The 20,274-nt window shown below is 32.5% G+C and overlaps 3 protein-coding genes across 4 annotated transcripts; 2 read left to right on the forward strand and 1 right to left on the reverse strand.

Annotated features, from left to right (window-relative positions):
- Nucleotides 1-139: 139 nt before the first annotated feature.
- Nucleotides 140-6,918, forward strand: Su(z)12 (Polycomb protein Su(z)12). The gene is made up of 9 exons (XM_068762657.1): nt 140-289; nt 384-430; nt 510-797; nt 893-1,109; nt 2,216-2,451; nt 2,531-2,747; nt 3,618-3,823; nt 4,807-5,075; nt 5,955-6,918. Exons 1-9 carry the CDS (start codon nt 190-192, stop codon nt 6,649-6,651), a joined length of 2,277 nt encoding a protein of 758 aa, XP_068618758.1. The 5' UTR covers nt 140-189; the 3' UTR covers nt 6,652-6,918.
- A 3,430-nt stretch (nt 6,919-10,348) lies between these two features.
- On the forward strand, nt 10,349-13,391 carry LOC137919547 (uncharacterized). The gene is made up of 5 exons (XM_068762642.1): nt 10,349-10,430; nt 10,499-10,543; nt 10,636-11,108; nt 11,915-12,086; nt 13,084-13,391. The coding sequence occupies exons 1-5, from the start codon at nt 10,349-10,351 to the stop codon at nt 13,320-13,322; spliced, it is 1,011 nt and encodes a 336-aa protein (XP_068618743.1). The 3' UTR covers nt 13,323-13,391.
- Nucleotides 13,392-14,881: 1,490 nt separating this feature from the next.
- LOC137919417 (methyltransferase-like protein 22) lies at nt 14,882-19,850 on the reverse strand. Of its 2 annotated transcripts, none has more exons than XM_068762489.1 (6): nt 19,736-19,850; nt 19,195-19,273; nt 18,715-18,825; nt 17,415-17,606; nt 16,634-16,801; nt 14,882-15,309 (listed from the first exon to the last, which is right to left on the reverse strand). In XM_068762489.1, exons 1-6 carry the CDS (start codon nt 19,748-19,750, stop codon nt 15,011-15,013), a joined length of 864 nt encoding a protein of 287 aa, XP_068618590.1. In that variant the 5' UTR covers nt 19,751-19,850; the 3' UTR covers nt 14,882-15,010. The 2 variants fall into 2 exon arrangements, with proteins under 2 accessions (XP_068618590.1, XP_068618591.1); XM_068762490.1 differs by lacking the exon at nt 19,736-19,850 and adding an exon at nt 19,442-19,478.
- Between the last annotated feature and the right edge of the window lie 424 nt (nt 19,851-20,274).

Here is a 20,274-nt window from a genome sequence, read left to right on the forward strand (position 1 = left end):
AAGCATTCACACGCTATATTTTTATAACATTGAATTTGATCCATATAGATTATTACAAAAAAGAATTAATAATACTGTACTTTCAACATACTAGAAATATATACATTATCTATGGTGTGACCTGACGCTGTCAAGTCAACGAACTGATGAACTTGGCGGTTTTAGGATTAATTCGATTAAAACAAAAAAATGCCTCCTAAAAAGCGCGATAAAGATAGTGAAACAAATAAGAACTCTAAATTAGATCACTTACAAGCTGATCATGAACTGTTTTTACAAGCGTTTGAAAGTAAGTTATAAAAGTAGCGTTTATTAAGAAAGCGTTCACCTCTAGTTAATTTGAGCATTATCGAAAATGTATGTGTATTCCTTTTGTTTTTCAGAGCCAACACAAATATATAGATTCCTACGGACACGTAACATGTTATCGGTACGCTTAACCTATTTTAAAAATCAATTCGGAGCAATCTGGCATATTTAATACATAATTTCCTCTCACTTTCTTACAGCCAATTTTTCTTAATAGAACATTATCATATATGAAACGAAGAATGTCAAGAAGTAACAAAAGTCGTATCGGTTTCAAGGTAGACTCGTTGCTAGAAAAAATAACGCTGAAAAAGAGTACGGAAATACAACCAAACAGTTTAGGCGGTTACATGACGCTTACTTTTCTAGGATTTTACGACAAAAGTTTAGACGACCCCAGAGAGTATCAAGTAAAAGTTGAAACACTGTTACTAAAGATTTGCCACAAAAAAAGGAAAGAAAGTTCATCTGCAATATTTGAAGTTTCTGTAAGTAAAAACTAATAATTTTACAGGGTATGAACATCTTTATTTGCCTTGTTTTAATGTTCATTATTTACTTAAAAACAATTTATGACTTGCAGGTTGGTAGTTGTTCAGTTCCACTAAACCCTTCAACTTCAGAGCCACCTGCAATGGCATCTGCTGTTAGTATTTCAAGTGACACATTCAGTCCTTCTCAGGGACCCAATGTCAAATCATATATGCTCATGCTAAGGGTTACTGTCACAAGAGCATCAGGGAGTGGTAGCACAAATGGAGCTACAAGTTCTACAGAAATTACCAATGGTGATACTGATGGTATGTCATCAAATTAATCAATTTGTCAATGTTGCTTTCAATGTAAATGGTTTTATCAGGTGTTTTGACTTTAAATTAAATTGTATTTGTTTGAAGACAGTACTTTATAAGTCTTTTAATGTTTGGTAAAAGTAATTTTTGGTTGATAAGTTTTCTTGTATTTTGAGCTTGTGAATTTTTGATACCAAATGATGGTACACTTTTTTATTGAATTTTCCTCCAGAATAATGTATAATGCAAACAATAAAATTATGTACATGATAAGTTTGAAGAAGAATAATGAATTCTCATAACAGAAAATACTTTTAAACAAATAATTTATATTATTATTATACAGCATGTTGCATAAATCAGTTTGAAACAAGTGCAGTAGGCAAGTGATGGCTAATTACATAAAACCATTTATTTTTTAAAAAAAATTGTCATTCAAAATAAGATAATAATTTCTACGATAATTTCTATAATCACTCAAAGATAATCCTTGGATTACTATGTTTACAAATTTTATTTTTCTATTTTATTTTCACTTTCATGTTATCATTAGTAACCTTTACATAAACAAGGGATTTTAAAAGGATTATGCAATTTCTTACAAATTATATAGTAAAAAGAATATATCTCATTAACACCTTGTTTTAAAAAAGAATCCAAGTACTAGATTTTTCCGGTTTTCTAAAAATGGCCACTGCTTTTGCACTTAATTTTGGCTTGATATTAATTTCTGGAACACTCTGAATATTAAATGTATTTGTTTAGATTTTGCCTCATTGTGTTTTATACCAATCATAGGGCAATGTTTATAAAGACATGATGATTTATATTACAATAAATTCATAACTCATTTTAGAGATCTAACTCATAATACATTTTCCTGACAGATATACAGTATCCATTATTTTAATTTATCTTAAAGTAATTTTTTTTTGCATCTTTAATAACTTTTGTTAAGGTTTATGTAACACTTTTAGTGTTGGTTTGTACTAAAACTGTTCTAACATAAATCAAACACTTAAGCTTAAATACCAAAAAAATTTAATAACTTAAAATTAACTGAAATTATTATCTATTTACCAAAAAAGGTAAGACATTGAACCTGTTATTTTTAGAACCATTAACGAAACGTCTGAAATCTGCTGAACACTTAAATTCAACACCAACTGAGAACAAATGGAGTAAGCTTTATGGTAGTGAATTAATTGTTTATGACAAACACAACCGTTGCCTTCTAACAAATGGTGAGTATGATTTGGTGCTACATGACGCTACCCCTGGCAGCAGAAGTGCTACTATTGCAAGATCTCCTCATAAAGCCTTAATGGCACAGTGGGAAACAATACCTAATGTAAGTAAACATGGCATGGTTGTGCAGTAATATTTATGTTATCTGTAGAATATGTACTCAATAATATTTTCATTCTTAGGAAAATGATGTGCAATCTGAAACAAATCCATTTGACATATTTAAAGTAAGACCTCTCCTAAAGCTTAAATTAAGTTGGAGTCAAGAACCAACGAATGGGTTAGTGAACAGACCAAAGTTGTATCAGCAATTGAGTGAAGCCAATGGAGTAAAGAAAGATGGATCAAGTAAAGATAGACTCTCCTCACAAAAATGTCATTCTAATGATGTCAAAAATGGTAAAATTTTAATAATATCTTTAATAGAATTTGAGCACATCCTTATTGACTACCTGAGGTTCTAAAACCTTTAGTACTATAACATGCTCGACTATTAAAGCTTTAAATGTTTATAAACAATGTAAATCTGTAGCCAAAAATAAATGTAACATATTTATATGTATAAGGGGGGCCAGAAAGTAATGTCGTTTCTGTCAACATTTTTTACAGAAAAAACCATTGATTTTTACTGCTCTGCCATAGAAAATTTGTATACTAGAAGGCAAAAGATTGTTGATAACGAAGGTGAATATATTGTTAGTTGAAATAGAAACTTGTTAAAAATGTAGTCATGTGAATGTAACTAAGGAGAGCAACATCACTTTCCGGACCCTCTAATACATATTTAAGAGACTTCAAATATTTAAACTATAAGCAACTTGTAAGCAACTTATTTATCCTAAGTTATCATCATAAATTCAGCAATAAAATGTCCATAACTGGACAAGGGCCACATTCATAGAGTTTCAATAAAACCTGTAGGAAGTGACCTGCATCCATCGTCTTTTAAGGACCTTAGCTAGGTTATCCGGCCACTATGATATTACGCTTAACCGTCCAAGGACTCCACTACAAAACCTTAAGGTTGGGTCTTCCAGTTGGGGGCTCCCACTTGTTCTGCATGCTATGTGGTCTACCTACTGCTACTTAAACTTGCCAATCCACCAGGCGATGCAGTTACTGTCATTTGTCTATGGATCTCCTTCTTCCTGATTGGATTTACACTAAAAATAGTATATTCCAATCCCTTTTTAATAAGAGTACTATAGAAAGTGAAGTAAGTATGAACCTTATAATGGCTAAGTTATGAGTAAATATTTTCATTTTCAGGTGATAAATCAAAAAGTGAATCCAATGATGCAGAAGGCAAAAGACAGCAAATTATCTACCAGTTCTTGTACAATAACAATTCTAGGCAACAAACTGAAGCATGTGATGACCTCCACTGTCCATGGTGTTCCCTCGATTGTGGCGCCCTCTACTCGCTGCTGAAACATCTGAAGCTTTGCCACTCTCGGTTCAACTTTACATATTTTGTAAGAATTCCAGACCATATATAAAGCCAATTTTTAATATTTTTAGTATTTAAAAATAACATATGACAATAATTGTTTTCTCTCTCTCTATATATATATATATATATATATATATGTATATATGTTTCTATTTTGTTCATATATATATATAGTAAACAATAAGAAACGTGATTAATATCGTTTTTAATAAATTCGTACAATTATTAGAATATTTTTGGAAAAGCATTTTTCTTAATTATATGTTAATAAAACTAGAATTACTTGTGACAAATTTTCGTCGTAGTAACTGAAATCCATTTTACAAATTTTTAAATTAAAGCATGGGTTCTCTAAATCTTATGTATTCACCACTCTCTTTTAAAAAGTACAAACTTTCAACGCACTTTTTAACAAAACACAACGGGGTCTTAGTTTCTGAAGAAAAGGCCACAGACCACCAAGCGCAGCACAGGATGTCCAGCCATGAGGTGGAAAGTAGACCTTGTTACAGACATTAAAAGACGACTGGTTGTTTTAACTTGTCATATTGAAAATACTTGGGGGAGGGCTATATTAAACAGCGGACATCCTACAACTGAAATGATAATCATGAATAAGACGATGCTTAAAGAAGGGATAAAATATTTTCCCTTGAAAATATTGTTGTTTCGTAATGTACACATTAGGTTGTGGGCATACATGTTATATCTATATCCTAAATCATGATAAAATTTTTAATTGAAACTTAGTGAATAAAAACTTAAATTTGGCTAATATTAATTAGGGTATTTAAAAAAATTGTGAAAAAAAAAGAGTTATGTTCAATGTTTTTTCCATCAAAATTTAGCTGTGTCATAATAATATAACCAACCATTTGCACCCACAATGTGATGGTTAGTAACATATAACCCATAAACATTCTACAAATGTTATATTAAGACTAAGTATATGGAACTGTTAAATTAGCTGGTGTTATTAATTAATGAATATATTAATTTGCGCAGCCGATTCCGGGCGGTGCACGTATCGACGTGTCAATCAACGAGTTATACGACGGCTCGTACACGGGCTCGCCGCATGACCTGATCGCGGCTCAGGGCCGCGCCAGCGGGGGTGGACCACGCGCGGGGCCTACGCGTCGCGCCTCCCTCACGCACGTGCTGGTGTGCAGGCCCCGCCCGCGACGCACCAAGCGACAGAGCCTCGCCGAGTTCCTAGAGCTAGATGACGCAGATGCGGACTCTCAACGACCTTATCTCACTGGACACAACCGGTCAGTATCCATTCAGAGTATTTAATCATCCTCATCGTGTTGATGATCATGATAGACGCCTACTGCAAGACAAAGGCTCCCCCAAAGATCGCCATGATAATTAGTTTTGCGCTGCATGAATCCGACTTCTCGCAATATGAATATTCAACACCTAATAATTATTTGGGTCCGAAAGTTTCTCGAGTGGCGACCACAAATAGGTAGACGCCGCGTGGGTAAGACGCCATTAGGTTAATTTTTGTCTATTCCTTTAAATAATTAAGTGATTACAAACCAATTCAACCTTACTAATCACTACATACTTATGTCACAAATCAAAGAAATCTCTTTAAATAGTTGTTCCCAGAAATGACGTAAGCTATAAAAGTGGCTTTTACTGTCAATAACATATTATATATACGCATTCAGGTTTATCACTACATAGTATCAAATTAATTATGAATATAGAAAAAAAGTTCTATTGAGATTTAGCTTTAGCAGATGTTAATCATTTGAATGATTTACAGTAAAACAATAACATTAGGTGGACCGACACCAAAGTATAGGTCGATAGTTAGTAAGTATAGTTTAGTTATATTAAAAGCTATTCATCACACAATTCGGGTCACTGACTTTTGTGGGAATATTTTCATAAAATACATTTTAAGTAATTAACAATATACCAAAAAAATCTAGACAAGTTTTATAACAATCAGAGCTAAAGTTTAAAATTATGCATCTTTTTTATTAAATGCCTCCCTAGTAGACAAGAAATTCGTTCTTTTTGAACCAGGTATATTGCTTATATTAACTTTTCTGTATGTTTGGAAAATCATAACTAGGTTTTTTTAAAACATATGCAAATACAATTTGTAATTAAAATGCTGTCATGGCTTTCAGACTATATCACCACACTATTACCTGTCTCCCGGTATACCCAAACGAATTGGACATAGATTCCGAAAGTGAAACAGACCCGCTGTGGTTGCAACAGAAAACGATGATGATGATTGACGAATTCACAGACGTGAATGAAGGCGAGAAAGAGCTCATGAAGATGTGGAACCTGCACGTTATGAAATATAACTACGTGGGCGACTGTCAAATACCTCTGGCATGCCAGATGTTCCTACAAATGAAAGGCAAAGAATTGTTAGAAAAAAATCTTTATAGAAACTTTATACTCCACATGTGTTCCTTACACGATTTTGGACTCCTCAGCCCAGTCGCTTTATACCAAACTGTACAAATGCTCAACCAAATGCTGGCGGACAATGCCGAAGCCAAAGAGAAGATGCGTGATTCGCTGAAAGCGCAGCGCGAACACTGGAACGCGGTCGGGAAGTTTCAGCAACCCGTGATCATCGAGCAGAAGCCACAAACCACTTCCGCCAAGCTAAACAACGTCGAAGCTTCGCCTTCAGTCAGGAGAAAAACATCAAACCTACAGAATGCCAATAGAATGGCCAGCGCGGGTGCAAATTTCAGTAAATCCTCCAGCCCCGGACCCAATACCGAGACAAAAAGGAAAATGTCGTCTGGCAGTATTCAGAGTCGTAAACGGTCATCTATATCAGAGAGAAAGAGCTCTGTGTAGCGAATATTCAGTCTTTATTTTTTAAAAGAACTAGTCTCTTTCTGAGGCTTTAAGTACAACCTGCAGGTATTTTCATTTTAAACTCATGAGAATACTGAGGTTTATTCGGGTATTGTTTTTGCAAATTAATCGAACAAATTTTGAGGGATGTTATGTTATTTCTATTAAATTTGTTGAAGAATGTGATTAGATTAAATGTTCAGGAATTTTTAAGTTACACAAAAGTTTTACGAGAAAAAAAATTACTCAACTGTTAAATGTGAAAAATATTATTTTCATAGTGGAATGTTAGAAATAACAAGAAATTTATGCTTCTCTTATAAAAGTATTCTTACTAAATTACTATGAAATCAAATATTAATTTATGTAAAGATAAGCGAATAATGTGTAAACAAAAAATCCTGAAATCTTAAAATGCATTTTTGAGATATGTCACCTATTTTCATATTAAGGTTGTTTCACATTAAATTTAATTTCCCGCATCCCGGCTTCTAGTCTATTAAATAGACGATAATAGTTAAATTACTACTTTTTAAAACATTTTATAACAAACTACACTTATTTGTGTACAAAATATATGGAAAAATATGGAAGCGTAAAGTTTCATTGTTTGGTTATAGAGGAGATAATCTGTTATATTATGATGAGAACAAGCACATGATGTAGCACGTAGCAACTTCTTTTTATTTTCCTGTAAGTATAATTTGTCACCGATAAGCTTACTCCAAATTTGGATATATGCATTCCCATAAATCAACGTCAAACAGAAATCCGCCGATTGGGTAGTTTTTTTAGCAGGGCTAGTTAACGTATGAAAAGAAAATAAAATTAAAGGTCTATTTCCCTTATATGAATTTTTGTTTGCCTTTAACAGTATCATAGTAACACAAAAACTAAAATTATTTCAAAAAGTAAAAACATGATAGAAAAACATAACAGCACATAAGGTTAACTTAATTTTAGTTATAACTCTGACTCAATTAATGTTTTTTATTTTCGAGGTTCGCAACTATCTGCCCTTCTCGGCTTCGACTTGACATTGATTTATGCGATAGTATATATCTGCTTCTCTACCAAATCCAATAAGAAAAATGGCTTTTTGTGGCGTCAAACAGACCAATGACCTAAATGAATTTTATTTATAAAAAATGAACCCATTTTTGGTTGAAATTGATATTTGACATAAAATTTATACTAAGAAAATTCAAAAATTTTTGGCTTATAAAATAAAAGTAATGAATGCTGCAACCCAAATGTAATTTAAAAAATATTTAGTTACAAAACATAGCGTGTTTATAAAAATTTATGTGTCTTTAGCGTCATTTGAATTTCTGCCTAAATAGTTCATTTTATACTTTAAATACTTAGTTAATCATTATCAAGTAACATAAGTAATAGTAAGTTAACTTCATAAATAAATTCCAAACTTAAAAAAATGATTTCTATATACTTGCTGTGAGTTCTTTTAATTATTTAACATGCATATGGATTAATTATTTATTTACATTGTTACAAATATTATATTTGTTACATATGTGGAATAATTTTTCATTTTTTTCTATTTAACTAATGCAATGGAATTAAATATTATTAATTTTTAATGAACGCAATAATATATTTGTAGATATTTTGATGCATATTTTTCAGAATAAAATTTGAAAATAAAATTATCTGACAACATATCTTACATTATCGAGCAGCGACTAATCCAACAAAGGTTAATTCGGTAGAGTAACCTTTGTACACCTTTACGTACATGTCTAAATATCATTAAATTAATTAATTTTTTGTAATTTCCTAGGTCTTGCATTAATGCCTAATTGGAAAATGTGTAAGAAATTTTATGTATTATTTCCAAGAACGTAATATTCGAATGCATATTTGCCTATAATTATATATAATTTAGCTATTTAATCATTGGTATAGCTTTAATGAGCTACTAATATATTGAAAAAAGACTTGTTTTCGAAGTTTGCTTTATTTGTTTAGTTTAAACTCCAAAATGTTTTCACCGCGAAAGCACTTTATCATTACGTAAATGCTACAATTATAGGCAAATATGGGTTTAGATCTGTGTTTATTTCTCACTAATCAATGTTAGATAACTAAAAAATTGTTTTTTTTTTAAAGATACACAGGTTTGTGTATATGCCAGCTACTGCCAAATGCAATAACTTTCACTTTTTATTAAATTTTGCAACTATTTTATTATAATTAAATTATATATTTATTTATATATAATTGAAACCTGGGCTATGCATAATCTTTAATTTTAAACATTACTCTGGTTGATACGATCTCAAAAAATTGAAGATGTTTAAACGCAATACGGTTAAGATACGGATATTATACTCATTTACATTTCGACATTCGACAATTATTTCATGACGAATTGTAATTTTTTAAATTACACAAATCAAAACAATACACCCTCATCCAAATTCAGAAGACTTAATACACCATAAGTAAACGTTCTTAATAAGTAAAATATTCTACATATGGATTTATTAAATGTCCATTTAAAACTGCTTTTGATTACGAGCTTATTGGTGTATAAAATAGTTATATTTAGAGCAAATTTAATAAAATATAATACTGCCATTAATAAAAGACTGTAAATCCGATTGCCTTATTCCCATGAACATCTCAATGTAATATGATATTGTTTTATTAACTAAATATTAGAACAGTTAGATTGTTACTGCCGGTAACGTTATTTTTACATGTATCAATGTTTTATTGTAAGTTATATTTGCTTTTATCATATACTTTGTCAACGTATTCCGAATAAGCAGTGATCATTTGAATCGGTTTTGTTATTTTTATACTGTTTTATTTAGTGTATTATTCAATGATAACTTGTACTTATGAAATATAACAGTTATTTTCAGTATTACTACGTATTTCATTTTATTACTCACATGCACTTGATTTTATAGTTAGTAATTATTTCTGCCATAGAGTGGTATTGATTAAACATTTAAGTTTTTTGTGTAAAAAAGCGCAGTCGCTTTAAGCAAAATAATATTACTGGACGGTTTAATAGAAATATTAAAATAAAAATGAAATTCATTAACGTGCTTTTAAATAATTCTTTATGCGGTATTTTTATTATCATATTCAGTTGACGTCGTGAATTCAGTGAATTATTCATAAAATTAATTATCTAATAGCTTCAGGCGTTACCTTGCGGAAGTTCATCCTTACAAAGAAAGGGACTAATATATAGCTACTTTCGCTATGAAGCACTACTACATAGCTATATGTTAGTCCCTTTCGTAACTAAAATTATATTTACATAAGAAATGAAGGCGACTTCCATGAACCGAAAACTATACTCGGAGTTTCTCTACGAAATCATTTTAGAAATGAGATGAACAGCAGAGCTAACATCACAGATGTAGCTCGAGAAATTGCTCGTCTGAAGTAATAGTGGGAGGGACACGTCACTCGTTCAGCCGTTGGGACCGAAATATTCTCGTGTGGCAACCACGTTCCGGCAAATATTTTCGTTCTCTGACGATCGCTGTTTATTAACGACTGCACAAAGTTGATTATAAAAAATAAATAACAAACGAGGTGTTACGTTAAAATTTGACACATCAATATTGAAATTGGAACAGCCAATGGTGAAAGATAAAGAGAAAAATGGAAAGACATTTGACAAAGTTTACATATTGAAATTTATTGTTAAAATATGTCACATTCGAAGAATGCACACAAATTATCTGATATAGAATCAATAGAAACTTTAATAAAAAACAGAATTGAGGATGGAGGTAAGTTTTATGACATCTATAAATGTGTATGATATCAAAGGAATAATTGAAATTATTATTATTTATAGGTGAAGTAATTGATAGTAATAATACAGAAAACTGTATATATGCCGGTATGTATTTAAACAGTCGGCTATAAAATTCTTAAATTTAAATAAAATTAAGAAAAAAATTCATAACTAAACACTGATTTACTTTTTTTAAGTAACTGTAACAAAGAAGTCTTCAACAACGGATGAAGATCCCACATTGGACTCGGCACAGAAATCTTTTATCAGTATTCATTCAACGGATCAGCTATGTCAAATACAAAATGCCAGAAGTCAATCAAGCCTCGAAGAATGCAACGTGGAAGTGATCAGTCTAAACGAAGTGTTCCCTTCGACGTCCGAAGAAAGTTTCTCGAACGACGATGACATACCTACAAAGCGAGATCAAAAATTTGTAAAATCGAAACCGGCCATTGGAAAATTAACTAAAGATATTACCGGAAGACCGTATGTACCGACTAATAGTAAATCTACTACTGGGCCAGGTCGCTACAAAGAAGCTGTTGAAGCTCAAGCGCCTGTTCGTTCAGACTTCGATATACCCAAAAACACTCTTCATGTCGTAGGAAGTAATCCTGGCGAACCTAAAATGACATATCAGGATCCACCTAAAAAGATTTCTAAAACAGTAAGATATACCACCGTGCTTATTTTTTTCATATAGTGTTACCGGAAACGCTCAGAAAAACAAGCATATGCGCCTAAGGCGCGATACACCAGTTTCGGTGGCACTTTAGTAAATCGTCATATAATTAGCCTATTTATTTATTTTTTACTGTCTATATCTGTATTTTGGACAATTAGAACTTCTGTCGACATATTTTCGAAAATATGTCGGAAGATCATGGCTTTTGACCAGCGAGTGTTGTTGTGATGATTTAAGATTCAGAGACGGCTTACCTACAAATAGGTAGTATAATAATGCGTAAGGTCACCTAGAGAGTAATGAAGAGGGCTAGGCTCGGAGCTTCGCTGCAAGATTAAATCAGCCTTGTGGAGGTCTGCAGAAAAACCATGGTACACCGATGCAGCTCGCAGAATTGCGCGTCTTATGTGGCAATGGGCATGGCACAACGCGATAGCCGTTGAGGCCGAAAGCGGCGTGGGTAGGGCTCACATTAGCTGGATCGACAACATAATCAAGATCGTGGGAAGTCACTGAATGCGAGCAGCGCAAGACCAGGCATCATGGCAGTCTTTGGAGGCGGCCTATGCCTGGCAGTGGGCGTCTATAGACTGATATGATGATGAAGAAGTTTAGAAATAAGGTTATATTATAACTGAAAGTAAAATTACTGTGTGAAGTAGTCCAAATGATTTCGCGGACTTGGATAGTTTTAGTTGGCATAGCTGCTGTTAGCCGCTGTAAAGATCACATCCGTCTTAACCACGACAGTTTCTTTATCATATAGCCATAAGAGAATTATATTTCAGATGAAGAAATTTCTCCGAAATATAGACAAACATAAGATGGAACAGAGCACGAAAAGCAACGAGAAAGTGATTAGCAAGCTGACTACGACAAGAGGTATACTAAAGGACAATCGCAGCGGGCTAGAGTGCACGGGCGATTCCCCGGCGCACGACCCCGAAGACTATAATGCAGGTGTTAAATTTTATTTATTTACTCTTCGTACGTGCAATGGTGGACTTAATGCTTTTATATGAGAACCTAAAGGGTAAAGCAGGGGCGGCTCCAGCTCGTGTAGCGCCCGTGTGCAATAAAACCCTGGCGCCCCCTAGGCCTGACCCCCCCTCCCCCCGGCTATAACCATTAACTTTGCCGTTGTAACAAGAAAGTTTTTTCATATTCCAACAAGCTATTTTATAAGTAGGTATAGCTTACAGAGTGGTATTAGTTACGGTCTTCTTATGATGGCAGAATAACACTTATTGTTTTTATGCCTATAGCTCATCTCTGTTGCGAAACTAAGCGACGAAGCGTGATAGTCCATGTTTCGTCTTGTGTTTGAAGTTTAACGACAGCGAAATAGAAGCGAAATGGATTGGATTTCTGTTTCGCTGCCCATAGAATTTACAACACAAGGCGTGCGATACATACCCTGCACTACAGATTAACCGCCCCTGGAATAGAAAGAGATTCCATATCCTGATTCAAATAACTTATGTCAAATATACCGCATGATCGATACGAAAAGTCATTACGCTTAGCTTCATTGATATTGAATTAGATGCTTATTTATATAATCGCAGGAATTATATCAGGGAAGTTCCCACAGTCGCGCGTTATAATCTCGCTAAGCTTTAGCCATTGCTCGAAGACATTCGTTTGTATTCAAAGCGAATTTTTTGACATCGGTCGGTGCTCGCTGATTAGGTAGCGGGTATATATCCCCTATCGCCTAAGGATTGAAACCACGACGACGACGAGAGAATAGTTAAGGCTCGCTAATTTCTAACGTCTTTAATATTTCTATAAGCTATAGGAATGCTTAATTAAAACTATAAGAATAACTAATTTTAAGCGTAAACTAACTAAAAGAGTCAACTAAGTACGAGTGCTTAATTTTAGGAACTGTAAATTAAAAAGTTTCTTTCATTGAAAAATGTAGGCAAGAAAAGACATACAAATTATTTTTCAGCCGGAGAAATCGTATCCTTGGAGATGGACTTGGAGTCGCAAAGCAACTATACAAAGCACACGCAGGACAAGAATGTCTCTTTCAACACGCAAGTCGTGATTATTCACTTCACCGGAGACTTGTGCGTCGGCCAAAGCATCGAGACATTGAGTAAAGAGAAAGACCAGCAGGCGAGGAATTCGGAACTGAAAAAAACCTTTCTTACTAAGTACAATGAATTTTGGCCAACGCAAAAGTAAAAGCGCTAAGAAATATAATAAATTTTATTAATAGTTTTGTATTAAATATTGCTGTAAATCGGAGGGAGTTTCTTAATGTTATTCAAATATTTATTATTGTATACTCTTTATTTGTAGTTGAAATTATGAAAATTTGTCAGTGGTTTTGCGTTTATTTATTAAAACCCTTTACTGTAAACAAGTTTGTGTATTCAGTAACAATAAAAATGACACGAATTATTAGTTTTATTATTAACTGGCTCACAGGGGCGACTTATCCTAAAGTGCAGGGTGTGCAATGCACACGAGCGCCGCGGCGTTCCAGACAGCTAAGAGCATCGTCTTGGAACATCATCGTCTATCGCGGTTCGCCGCTTAGTTTCGCAAAGGAGATACAGGCCAAAAGATAGTGCTAGAGGCATAAAAACAATGTGTTATTCTGCGTCATAAGAAAGACCGTAACTAATACTATACTGTAAGCTATACCTACTTATAAAATAGCTTATTGAAATATGAAAAAACTTTCTTGATGGCAAAGTAAATGTTATAGCTGCGGGGGGAGAGGGGGTCCGGCCTAGGGGGCACCTGGGTTTAATTGCACACGGGCGCTTCACTAGCTAGAAGCGCCCCTGCTGGCTCGCTATAGATAGATAACTATTGGGCGTATCGGAAAGTAATGGAGCTTGCTTAAGTTAAATTGACTCGACTGCATTTAACAAGTTTTTATTTGTAATCAATAATATATTTACCTCCGTTATCAACAACCTTTTTGTCTTCTAGTATATAAATTTTCAATGCCGAAGCGGTAAAAATCAATAGGTTTTTCTGTAAAATATGTCGACACAAACGTCACTTTTCGGTCCCCCTAATAAATGTACGCCTGTCTTACAGATAGAATTTATCAAAATTCATTAACTGACGTCTAATCGTCGAAACGAATATTCCTGTCAAATTTCTGATCTCTAAACCTTCATATGGTTCCAGAGATATCCATTCATTACAAATGTGAACATCTTCCATGTACAGGTCATTCCGATCGGCGCCCACTGAAAAACATTGGTCTCCTCTAAGATCGCCACGATGGCCGGTTTTGCTGCTCGCGTCCAGCTGGTGTCCAATTACTATGTCTTCGAACCACCTAGTGGGGTTTACCAGATCGTGGTCCTCACTAGATTTATGTACGGATTATTTCTTTAATATTTAGTATATTGCAAAGTCCCTTCAATATTTACTATACTTCTTTTTGATACGAAATTATAAACAAACTATGTTATGTCATAGATTTTTCTTCTTCTCGGCCAAAAGATTCCCACTGCAAGGCCTCTTCCAACGGTCGCTGCGATAATTTTATTAACCTGCAGAGAATTATTCTCAGGGCCTTCTCTTCTATCATAGGATGTTACCATTGTACATAGTTAATGTGTTTGTGGAATGTGTACTGCATAGGGTGCAAAGCGTCAGAGAAGACAACAAATTAAAACAAAGATATTATTTTAAATACTTTATTATAAGCAAAGATATTCCGATGCATATTTACCAAAAGTTAAAATGGTGGATTATTATAGAAATCGCTTTTGTGAAGTTTTATACGAATGTGCGATAAATTGTGACTCTACACCTCTGCTTAAATAAAGCCATTTCCATAACATCAGCAGAAAATGTATGTAATTATGCACCTGGATATCGATCCTTGAATATCACAGACTATTTCAAACTAGCTCAGACGCTATCTTCCACAACACGAGCTCTTTGACTCGGTCGTACGTAAAATACTTCGGGAAGTCCAAAGGCATTTGTTCAACTGTCCACGCGGAATGAACGTTCTCGGCCTTGACCTTGTCGAGTAACGCGAGGAATGTTTCGTAGCAGGGCGCAACCGACTCCATATGCTCGATAGTGAAGACATACCGCTTTTCCATAACAACGTACAACACTTTAGGCGGACTAGTGTTCATTATCTTTTGTATCGTGGAAATAAACGCCGCTGTAACGTCGTCATCGTAAATAACTGAAATAAATATTCAAAGTGTTTTTTTTTACTAATATAATTATATACTAATAGGCAAGGACGGTGAGAGCCCGAAGAATGAAGCAAAATCCTACTAGCATGGTACCCAAAAGGTCATAAAAGGAAAGGTAGACAAGTCAAGGGTCGAAAGGAGAAATAGTGGAAATAGCTGGGAGAACTTGAACCGAGACAATTAGTGGAGAAAAATGGGACGAGGCCGAAAGGACATGTACATGCGGACATGTAGAGCGAAACCAAAATAGTAGTGTAACATTTGATAAATTTTGTCATGTAAATTGGTATTGTAAGGGTAATAAATAAATAAATAATCAAAGTCGCGCGGGAAGCGGGCAGCGCAAGACCGATATTTGAGGAATGCCATCACTAGTGTACGCTATGAGAAGAATGTCAAAAGAACCCTATTTAATGCAAACTAGAATCAAAATGAGCTCCCCATATGCCGATAAAAAAATTTTTTTCTTTCGTTTAATCAGATACTAAGTTGAAAACTATCGGATGATATTTATTAGACAAGGCGTGGCCAACCTGCGGCTTTTGGAGGGATTATTTGAGGCTCTCGATAAATTTAACAGAGTTCTTTTACATTTTAGAGTTATTAATTTAAATATATATATATTAGCCTGGAATTCAAACACCAATCAGTATTGACTAACCAGCACTCGAAAGAACTACTGAGAAGCGCTGTCACCAATGTTGCCTCATATTTTAAAAAATATTTAATTTTTAATAACATACGTAGTTTGTACATTTATTATTTTTTTTGCCAATATGATTTTTTATTTTGACGAACTTTTAATTTAGTATGTAATGACGGCTTGCGAAATATAAATTGTGAAAAATGGCACGTCTACCTAGTGGCTTGACCACCCCTGTCATAGACAAACTAAATACTTCATTAAAAATTTATTCCAACTGTAATTTTTCCGAAAATAATGGATAAATACTTAAGCATATTTTTAATTGCTCTATATAAATACTTTAAAAAAGTAGCACACTGCATTTACAAACTACAGAAAAAATAAATTAAACTGTGAAAGGTTTTTTCTGATGTTATTTTATGTACATGTTTAATTTTTTTTATTTATTGAATAATATGGAGGCATTGGTAATCCAGAGGTAAAGGACTGAGACTCATGATCATAATTGATAATAATTAATAAATAATATTTTCATATATAATATTTTCAATTAATTTATTAATATATAATAAATTAAATGAAATTATGCTTTTAATTATATAGGATTTCTACTGCTCACAAACAAGTTTTGTAAAAATAAAGACCAGTGATAAATAAACACCTACCATCAGCAGCAACAACAATATTAACATTGTTTATTTCATTAGTTAACTGATGACTCCATTCCGTCTCAGTGAAATCCAATGGCATAACTTTAAACTGAGACTTGATTAGATTTTTGTTATTCTTGGCATTTAATTTTATTAACTCTAATATTCCACCTAAATCAATATCTGAAACAGAAAACAGTTTGGTTGGTGGATTGACATTTATAAACTAAACTATTTGAATAACTAAATTCAATAATTTTATGAAAATTTTTGATTGGATTGATTAACTTTACATGAGTATTCATTTATTTATATACACAAATACGTAATTAGTCATTACGACATTTATAGGTTCGATGACGTCAAAGATTGTCTAAAAAAAGTACCCCAAAATGGTCCAGGTGGACTTTCAAGGATCCATGATAGATAGCCTCAACGGGGGCTTATGTAGGTGTGACAAACATGTCGATAATTCACGAAAATGTATCAGCCTTCGATAGTACACTTATCAATGTAGGCAGATAATATTTTTAGAGTTTCAGCAGCTGTTATTTGTAAAATTATATATAGTTAATAAAACTTGTTGAGATGTGCAAAACATGAAAAAAAAAACTAAAGTCTGACAACCTGTAGAATCCATTATCATAAAAATATTTAAGTTGTTTGTGTTACAAGTGTATTGCAGTTAGACACAGTCAGGTTGTGTTATATATGTATAATTAAATTCAGCATGTATGTATTCATCAAACAATGTTACAGGTGAACTATTTACAAAATAATTACTAAAAACACATACCTGTGCATATTACTTTCTTTGCATACATAGCGGCGATGAAACTCGTGAAACCTGTACCAGCTCCCAGCTCCAATACATTTTTATCATTTAATTCTCCATTCAAACCAAGATGTATCAGCAAATCGCCCAGAAGGAATGCGCCCCGCCATACTTGTAAACCGACTAACGCAATTTTAGTTTTGGAGCTATGTTCTGCAATTAAATTTAAAAACAAAATATTCATAGATAGTTCACATTTCATAGTGCTATTGAATAAGAATTTTTGGTGATAGCTATTGAGAGAAAAGAGGTTCAAAAACTTTTCCCTCAATATAGTTTTTACAAGAAATTAAAACATGCTTATCATATGTGTAAAATTTTCAAATTAAAAAAGTTAATAAAATAAAACTCCTTAGTTATTCTGTTTTTCTTATCATTCTGATCAACATTTTCACCATTCTTATTAACTACTTTTTACAAAATTTTTTTTTATTTTATAATTTTTTATTTACTAGGAAGGTATTATTGATTTTACATGTATGTCAAATTGATCAAAGATTTTTATTTGATGACCACATTATTTCTAATTTATGTTTATGTAAAGCTCTGTCATTTCCCTATTGAATTTTAAACATTCAATTCAATTGTTTCTCTTAGGCATCTTTACATTAGATTCTCATACGCATTTCAGTGATAGCCGAGTTCAACTCTGGAAGCCCAATAATATACAATGATAACTGCTTCTTTTAATAAATAATCTATTAGCTACTGCCAGAAGTTATTAGGTTATTATTATTATGATCCCTTTAAAGCTTTTATGTGTACATATAAGCAATGATCCAGTTTACTGTTAAATCATAATAGGCATTACAATTCTAAAGTAATAAATAACTAAAGAGGTTGGTATGCTTAAGTGCACACAACAAAATTTAGATAAAAATGTATTTAAACAACATGAAACCGGAATTTACAGATAAAACTTCAAATTTAAAAAAGCTGATGAATAGTGAGCATTTTCAGTTTATTAATTTATTGTTCTGCATAAAATGCTATATGGTGCTTTGGATAGTAATAAAGGGTGCTAGCATTTTTCTTGCCTTCTAAGCATATAATATAATATGATATAATATAACATGGTGTTCTTATTTAACCTGAGTTTAAAGAATTTAAACCGTTAACACCAAGGTGATTCACAAGAATTCTACATTCACTTTAAGCTCTGAGCAACTGTAAATGCCTATTGATATATAACATTGCAAAGAATCGAACAAGAGTCAAACTGTAAATTTACAAATTTATAAAATTGTGTTAATTCACTTACCAATCTTAATAACCGATTTACAGGGTCTCTCCACATCTAAATCACCATCTTCATCAAATCTGTGTTTACTTATAACTCTTGGTAATAGGAAAGGGAATTCCGAAATGACATCTGTTAAACAAGTTATTTTAGATTATTGTTAAATTAATGAACAGTATAAAAATATCTTGCAAAAATTTTAATAAACATTACATTCTTTTTAAACACATTATTTTATTTGCTTATGTTATAAAGGGTTTTTAAGACACTTTTCTAAAAATGGAAGTGGTTGTGACTGCCACAAGGTTTTAATAGCCATGTGTCACACAGCCAAACCTTGAATTTCAAACCAAATTTCATAAAGTTCAGCCTTTAACCGGCTACCTAGATCACATGATTTATCATCACTAGGTTATCTTTTGTTGGACTATGTTAAAGAGAGATGAGCAATTTTAAATACAATTCACATAAGAAATTTATCACAAAAACATTTATACTTACTTCCATTTTGGTTTGGCTTGAGTTTTGTTCTATAATCATATTCTTCATATATTTCAGATGTTACTGTCAACTCTGGCATCTATTAATAACAAAAGTTATATTTTTACTTATAATATTTTAGCAGTTGGAAAAGAGTGATCAAATAAATATTAAATTATTGTTTAATAGTATTTAATTATATCCATTATTAAAAAAAATATTTTAATAATAATAAAAACTCATTTTCCAAAAGTGATATAAAAAATACCTTTGCTTTGCAAATGTAGCTATCATCTACGAATGTGATGGACTGCTTAGGATAGGCTACGCGTATAAATTTTGGACCTTGTCCAATTTTAAAATTCTAAATTAAAATCACTGAACATCCATTTAGTGAAGGTCACTATCATTCATTTCACAAATCAGGTTTTTATTACAACGACTCAATATTATTAATACTCAAATTTTCTATTTTTCACCCATAGTTCCATAATTTTTTTTCGTAATTAAATAATATTATTTATTCGCTTAGTATATAAAACAAAAATTATAAATGACTTACGTCCCCTTTTTGCATTTCCAATTGGACTTTGCCATATCATATGCAATACTATATATTTGTTTAATTAACATAACATTTAAACTAAGATTCAAACTATATATCACATAAACGTCATGTTATTGTGCAACTGTCAAAATAAGCGAATTGACACTTAGAAAAAATGTACTGTAGTTTATGGCAATTGCAGTAAGCATTTTTAATTGAATGATATTACAAATGATTTTTATGGCCTATACAAATATCCAATAGTAAATTAATTAGTTGTACCGGAATTTTTAAGCCTTATATTTGAATAAATGCAGAATTTAGAGTTATATGTTAATAGCTTTATATTCTAATTTTATTTTAAAGTCAACGATCATGTTTTAAATCCACCGCAAGCCTGTCGTAAAATATTTCATAGCTTATACCTATGCTTAATTTTAACAGATGATTGGAATTTTATAATGTTAATAAAGTTGGTATATATTTGAAACAAAAACGAATCGTGGATGGTTGATAATTCTTAATTAATTTTAATAATCTTCGTATTAGGCAAG

This window comes from Battus philenor, unplaced genomic scaffold, assembly GCF_028537555.1.
Source record: "Battus philenor isolate CCGP_79_NKW_IND1 unplaced genomic scaffold, ilBatPhil1.0.hap1 SCAF_16, whole genome shotgun sequence".
Classification (NCBI taxonomy): domain Eukaryota; kingdom Metazoa; phylum Arthropoda; class Insecta; order Lepidoptera; family Papilionidae; genus Battus; species Battus philenor.

Coding starts and splice junctions, on each gene's coding strand:
- LOC137919417 (XM_068762489.1), bottom strand. Junction 16,802..17,414: donor AAAGAAAGTAATATGCACAG/GTATGTGTTTTT, acceptor TTTCTGTTTCAG/ATATTGATTTAGGTGGAATA. Junction 15,310..16,633: donor TATTGTTGTTGCTGCTGATG/GTAGGTGTTTAT, acceptor TATTTATTTCAG/TTATTTACGATGACGACGTT.
- LOC137919547 (XM_068762642.1), top strand. CDS start 10,349: ATGTCACATTCGAAGAATGCACACAAATTATCTGATATAGAATCAATA. Junction 11,109..11,914: donor CTAAAAAGATTTCTAAAACA/GTAAGATATACC, acceptor ATTATATTTCAG/ATGAAGAAATTTCTCCGAAA. Junction 12,087..13,083: donor CCCCGAAGACTATAATGCAG/GTGTTAAATTTT, acceptor ATTATTTTTCAG/CCGGAGAAATCGTATCCTTG.